At 30.8% G+C, this 7,080-nt stretch overlaps 1 protein-coding gene across 3 annotated transcripts; it reads right to left on the bottom strand.

The window, feature by feature from the left end:
- Nucleotides 1-301: 301 nt before the first annotated feature.
- LOC126850807 (C-mannosyltransferase dpy-19) lies at nt 302-6,815 on the bottom strand. Of its 3 annotated transcripts, XM_050594155.1 has the most exons (9): nt 6,683-6,815; nt 6,474-6,586; nt 4,798-4,935; nt 4,410-4,478; nt 3,989-4,345; nt 3,082-3,901; nt 2,831-2,993; nt 2,609-2,737; nt 303-2,544 (listed from the first exon to the last, which is right to left on the bottom strand). In XM_050594155.1, the coding sequence occupies exons 1-9, from the start codon at nt 6,771-6,773 to the stop codon at nt 2,319-2,321; spliced, it is 2,106 nt and encodes a 701-aa protein (XP_050450112.1). In that variant the 5' UTR covers nt 6,774-6,815; the 3' UTR covers nt 303-2,318. The 3 variants fall into 3 exon arrangements, with proteins under 3 accessions (XP_050450113.1, XP_050450114.1, XP_050450112.1); XM_050594156.1 differs by lacking the exon at nt 6,474-6,586 and having other exon boundaries at nt 302-2,544; nt 6,683-6,779; XM_050594157.1 differs by lacking the exons at nt 6,474-6,586; nt 6,683-6,815 and having other exon boundaries at nt 302-2,544; nt 3,989-4,341; nt 4,798-4,874.
- Nucleotides 6,816-7,080: the final 265 nt, after the last annotated feature.

The following is a 7,080-nucleotide window of genomic DNA, read 5'->3' as shown; positions in this document are numbered from 1 at the left end:
CCGGAGCGGGACTGACTGATGGCCAGGATCCATTTGGGTCAGCGGCACAACATAGTATACCAAAAGATTGCTTCTCGACTATACTATCTGTTACAACCGCGGAGTGAAGGTGCTATGCTGCGAGCGTTATAACGGAGCTATATCTTCGCCGTTCGGTTTTTCTTCCGGTTCTGCATCTCATTCGACATCTTCCTCGGATTATTCACGCGCGAAAGACATCCAAAAATGTACATTACTCCACATTAGCTTTGGGGATGCGAATATAAGTACAAATACATTCTCATTTTTTTATGTATATAATCTCTTTTTCGCATAGACGTAAGTATATTTTTATAATTTCTTTATTAAAATTACAATAACATTTATATGATCATATAATAAACGATTGAATAATTTTAATCGACATCGAAGAGAGTGGAGAATTATTGTCCAATGTGCGTGCTGCGAAATGCTCATATAAATCGATGAAAATCTTATTTAAATATGAAGGAATTTTTATGTTGTAATTAATATACGAATATATAAATAAATAATAATTAATGATGTTGGCACAGATGTACATATCTTGTGTTTGTAACTAATTTTAACAGCAGGATAAATGAAATGATAATTAAATACAATATAATACTTGTTCGTTCAAAATTAAAAAATGGCGCGCGCAAGTATATATCGCCATATATACACTACGCAAAAAAATTAAAGGGCCACTTTCTTCCTTTTACAGAAAAGGCAATTCTCAAGTGGCTACAACTTCGTCGCATGTAATCGGATTGAGATAAATAAAAAAGCGTTACAAAGCTTGAAGTTTTTAGTTTCAGAATCTTTTTAGTTGATTTTAATTTTTTTTTATTTGTTACGAAATTACATTATGAAAAAACGTCGTCGATTGTACGAATTTTTCACAAGTTTGTCAAAGAGCGTCAAAGAAATAAAAAAAAAATTGTAGCACAATTGCGTTAACTATATTTTAAAGATTTTAAAGCAATTAAAAGAGAAATGTCAGCACTTGCACTAATTGCTTTTTTAATTAATCGTTACTTGTAATGGTCACTTTAAAATCAAGTAAAAATTGCACTTTTATTTTTTTTTTATTTAAATCAATGACAAAAATTAATGAAAAAACGCTATTATTTTTATGTACTCTACAATATTTACAAGTAAAAAGTATTCCAATTACTCATGCAAAAAGTCGAAGCAATTAGTGCATTTTAAAGTGCCGATTTTTCCCTTTTCCCTTTTTGCTTTTTTAATAATCATTATACAATAATTTTCTCACTAGTTATGAACTCTCAAAGATTGATTTTATTTCAATAATGAATAATTTGGCGAAAAAAATAGGACATTCATTGGAAAAGCAAATTAATGACAAAACTCTGCTCTTTAAAATTCAATTAACGAAATTGTGCTACATTTTTTTTTTCTTTGACAAACTTTTAAAAAATTTGTTTAATCAATGCTTTTTTATAATATAATTTTGTAATAAATAAAAATAATTGAAATCGACTAAAAGATTCAAAAACTAGAAACTTCAAGCTTTGTAACGCTTTTTTATCTCAATGCAATTATATACAACAAAGTTGCAGCCATTTAAAAATTGTCTTTTCTATAGAAGAAAGAAAGTGTAATAATATTTCTTTAATTTTCTTTAATTTTCTGAGTAGTATATATATATATATATATATATATATATATATATATATATATATATGTATGTACATATATATGTATATATGTATATATGTAATATTAAGTATAAGAAAATTATCACAAGTGCATGCATCACGTTATGCGAAATGGGGCATCACTTTCTTTTGTATATTCTCGCCAGATAATCAATAACTGCCCGTTTTCTTATTATTACAAAATTTCGCAAATTATAACTTTGATGTGTATTTGTATATATATATATATGTATATGTATACATTCTGCAATACATGCAAGCTATATTTTTTAAATGCTAAAAGCGTGCTAAAAGACATGTATACTAAAAGATGATTGTTTTTGAACCAAAGAAAAAAATAATTTCTATTCCATAATCCTAGGAACACATTACACGTCTCTTAAAATTATTTTGTCTTTTCACAGATTACACGCATGATTAAGCCTGTGCTTGATAGGCATATTCGAAAGTTTGTAGTGTCAACATTTAATTTATACCCGCGCGAATCTCTGTATTAAAAATATATATATATATATATTTTTTTTTCTAATATAGATAATACTTTTTGTTAAGAAAAATAGGCTTTTATAATCTCATGAAGTATCCTATGTTTATCGAGGGCTTTTCACTTATTTGAAAATATAAAAATCGTGAAATCTATATATGCATGGAAGTTTGAATTAATTTCTTTGGTTTAACTTCTATTTCTATGTAATGCGAGTAGTCCAATTGCAACACGACGTAGTTATTATTAACGTATGCTCTCTTGAACGGATGCGCATTTCCTTTAAATAGAAGAGGACACAAAGGCATCTTGTTCGCGGCTTTCGCCGTTCCATTGTCGACCACGTCCCATAAATCGATCATTTGGCATCCTCGTGGTCTGAAAAATAAAAAGATTTAACATTATTGTTATAATTACATGTTTTTTTTTCTCATATACTTACAAGTTTGCAGTTCCAAGGCACAGTTGTTCCTCTAATACGATGTAACTGACTTTCATGTCTCTTAAAGAATTATAAACAGAAATGACGTCTTTCCGACTGAAAATCTCGTAAACCTTCATAGTTCTATCCCTATAATACACACACATGTCGTTTATAAATAAACATAATTTTAAAAAGTATTATATATGCATGTGTGATTTTAATTTCTAATCCAGGTTTCACCTCATCTCTTTGCTCTCGTAGTAAGGATTATTAACGATCGGTCTTCCGGTAGACAGCATCAGATTCGCCGTCAATGACATCTTTCCCGCGAATACGGCATTTTTTGGTGTATTATTTTTTATCCAATTAAATAGCCTTTCTTGTTCAATATTGTTGAATTCGCCTGAGTAATGATAAAATGCAATTGCGACATCTTGTAGAAAAATAAAATCGATCAATTTATAATTCAAGTCTGATAATAAGCCTATTACCTATAAATCCGCGCTCGTCTTGAAATCTGTCAACACCGTGATATGACATACCGCCCAAGAGAAGAATAAAAATGGCAAGTCGCATGAGCTCGCCCTTCAAACCGACTTTTTCCAGATATCGTTTGCTACACACCGCACCGGCTATTATACAAAGATGCGGAGTCATGAACAATTTCAGTCTCATAATAAAAATGGCCATGATGATAAAAGCGCCTGTTTGCAGACCATTGTAAGCCATATCAGCTTCTATGCAAAGCGGATAGTTGCTCGTCTTGAAATTCCTGTACCAATAATATAGCACAAGCATTCCAACGAGTATCGCTGTTGGTAGCAATAAAGTCATAATGATCGCTTCGTAAGTTTTGTATTGTAGGAAATCAAATTCTGGCGCGCATGTGTAAAGCATAGTATGAAAGTCTCTATAGCCGGTTAATTTAGATTTTAATATATTGAACACATGAGCGTCATCTTGAGAATATAAAATGTAAGACTTTATCCACTTTGTAAATATGATTGTCATAGCGATCTCCAGAATAATATCTCGCTTTATGTTTTGGAATCGGGATAACTTCATTAGAAAACTGGCCACATTGCTGCCGATTATGATACACGTGTAGAACGAGCAAATTATAAGAGTGCCATTTGTTATTTTACTCGCTGCTGCAATGGCTAAGGCATGAGCCGTACAAAAGTTTTTGTAAAAATCGTATGGGACGATCCTCAGCCACTTTAATATAAGAATTGCAATAATTTGCGTAGTAAAAACAAAATGCGAAAACTGCCAGGTGCACAAGCTGCAAATTGTTGAACCAAATATATCCTGAAAAGACAGAACAACTTGACTTTAGCAAAGAAATGGTGTTTAAAATAATTATATAATAAATAATTCTTTTTTTTTATATGTTACCATGAATAATCCTTGTCTAGTCTTGTTCCTTAATGAAGTTGGCTCCTTGTCCGAATCATGTTTTGCGTATTTTCTAATAGCCATTGTAACACTGTACATTTGAAAGAGTAACATAGGATACGCAAATGTTTCTCGCAACGGTGGTGTCCATTGAACGCGGGTGCATTCATCGTGATTAAAGAAGAAGAACAAAATGGTTAGGAGTCCACCATAAATGGAATTACTCAAATACATTGCATAGTAAAAAAGTATTGCCGCTGTGAAAATTGTGGACAACCAAACTATCTCTAAATAGAAGTGCACAGGTACGCCCAGTCCTTCGCAGCTAGTTACGGATGGCATGTCCTCTCTTTCTATCTAAATAAGATTGACTTGTGTGATTACAAATTGGACTTCATAAATGAATTTTGAAAAGTCTTACCTGCCAACATCGCTCTTGTAATATGATACCAAGACTTTTTGCAATATGATAAAGGAAACCTGCTACAATCTATAAAAGTAAATAAGAAATTGTAAGATCTCTCTTATACAGGGTGTTTCAGAACTAATGAAATAAACTTCAAGGGGTGGTAAATTTCACTTAGAGAATTAATTTTTGTCAAAAAATTCATGACGCGCTCTTAAGAAATTATTAATCCCTGTTTGGACCGTCTGAGATATGCAACCGGTTACACGTGATGTCTGACAATATTAGTCTACGTCCTTTAATTAAAATTAAAAATAAGAAAAAACCATGAAATATGTCCGATGGGATCCTAAAACATCTTATATTGAATATCTCAAATAATTGAAGAAAAACTTATAGTTACTTCGGGTAGAAGATTATACTTTCTGCTAGCATCAATAACATTCCCATACTCTGATAGATTGTCATGACTGATTTTATTCATCCCATCGAAAAAGTCTTTCGACTCAGCGATAGTCTTGTAATAGGAGTAATACATTCCCTAAAAAAAGACATAAATGTTAAAATACTTAATTCTATTAAATTACCGGTATGGATGTTTTTTATAATTTTATATTTTATATTTATATTTTTTTTGTATAAATATGTGCGAGCAGTTTTAAAAATAAAGTTATGTTATTTGAATTTGTGTTCATATATAAAAGTAATGTATACATATATATATATATATATATATATATATATATATATATATATATTAAAAAATTTTCTAATTGGATCTATATCTATATTTTGAATTTAGTGAAATACTTTCTTGTATATTATACAAGAAAGCGTTTTTTCTAAATTTTTTTCTAAAAGATATGAATACATGAAATTTATATTCTCCATGGCGTAATAATTAAAAAATTCACGCTTTTATTTATGATTAAATTAGAAATGTTTTACATAATTAATATGTAAAATTTATAGGGAAAAGTAGGATAAAACCGAGCATTCTTTTAGATTTGTCTTCCTACAAAGAAAGAATCAGAAAGTCAAAAAAATTTTGCTGACCGTTAGTAGTCATTAGTGGACCTTAAACTATGAGAAAATGAGGCTAGTTGCTGAAAAAAAAAATTTGGTTTTTATGGATAACAAGATTTTTTGGAGAAGTCAAAATACTCGGTTTTGCTCTACTAGTAGGATAAAACTGAGTATCCATTTAAAAACCATGCATTTTGTAATTACAAAATCTAGATTTATTTTAATCAAAATACAATACAAAGATGTATTCTATTGACAAAAATTACAAATAAAGATATCCTCTTGTTCTACTGCTGCAGAACTTATTTATTTAATTTTTTAACTTTAGGGGCCTCAAAAAGCTTTTTTAGTGGTTTTTTTTTCTGAGTGCTAGTTTTCGTTTTCAACTGCTTTTTGCAGGAAAATAACAGTTTTCCTCTTTTCATCACATATATTTCAGCGCATAAAATGACAATCAAAACTAACGTGATACTCTCTAATGTGTACTCTCTAATATATATAAAATGCAATGCTGCATTTACCGAAGCAAATGCTCTGTGTAAAAAAAAATTCATAATGATTCGATTATTGCCGTGATATCGTTTTTTTTGGTCCAAAAATTTTAAATTTCTTTCAAAAAAAAAAAAATATTGTGTGTACATGAGCACGCTTCATCTCAAAATAACGATGGCATCAATATATAATTAATAACGAGTTAGCCAACAATAACAGCACTTATCACAAAGAAAGAATACCCGGTATTATCCTACTTTCTCTTATTTATTTATTGTATTTTATTATATTTATTGTATTTGTGTATTTAATTTATATATATTTTATATAAATTAATATGTATTTTTTTAAATTTCCATGTAATTTTGTGTCTTCTTTTATTGCTCGCAAAATAATTTATTTACTTTCTCGTGCAGTTTCGAGTAGTGATTGATGTTCAATTTGACAGAAGACAAAAGTGTTTGATCGATAAAAAAATTTCTACTCATCATACCGTCATTCAATTTACCGAATATGCATATCTTTCTACGATTGCATAAAATATCACCCCTACTATCGTACCATCTCGGTCCTGAAAGACATTTCTCGTTCCATCTCCGAAAGATGAGAGAAGTGTCGGTCATTTTCAAAGATCGTGGATACATGCCACCGATGCAAATAACCGAAACCAAGACCTGTTGTTGGAGCAAAGGTTGTTTCACCATTAAACGATGCTTCCGCTCACATCGGCTGCCCGATCTTTTTACGCACGATAAAGCGAGTGTTATTACCCAAAAGATTTACAGCCCAATAATATAAAGCGGTGCTCTCGTGCGCCGGTTTCTCGGCCGCTTTACGCTTCCTGTCACTTTTCGTCGCCATCTTTAGGTCGCTCCTTTATAACTGCATTAGGTTACACTTTCTGCACTCAAAATGAAATAGGTGTGCGAAGTGAGCCATTGGAAAGAAAAAGAAGAAGATTATAGATGGTACAGCTGATAAGATATTTAATATATATAGTACATGTAATACGGTGTGTTCAAATATTTTATTTTGGCTAAAGTAGCGCTTAATTGACCAATCATGATAAAAGGAGAAAAGATTTTGTCATCCCGATTGGTCAATTATAAATTACTCCAACTCATGGATAAGATTTTCGAACACAGCCTAGCACATAACAAGTCACGTG

This window comes from Cataglyphis hispanica, chromosome 7 (genome assembly GCF_021464435.1).
Source record: "Cataglyphis hispanica isolate Lineage 1 chromosome 7, ULB_Chis1_1.0, whole genome shotgun sequence".
Lineage (NCBI taxonomy): Eukaryota > Metazoa > Arthropoda > Insecta > Hymenoptera > Formicidae > Cataglyphis > Cataglyphis hispanica.
The sequence above is the reverse complement of the archived record's forward strand: the minus strand, read 5'-3'. Positions and strand labels throughout refer to the sequence as shown.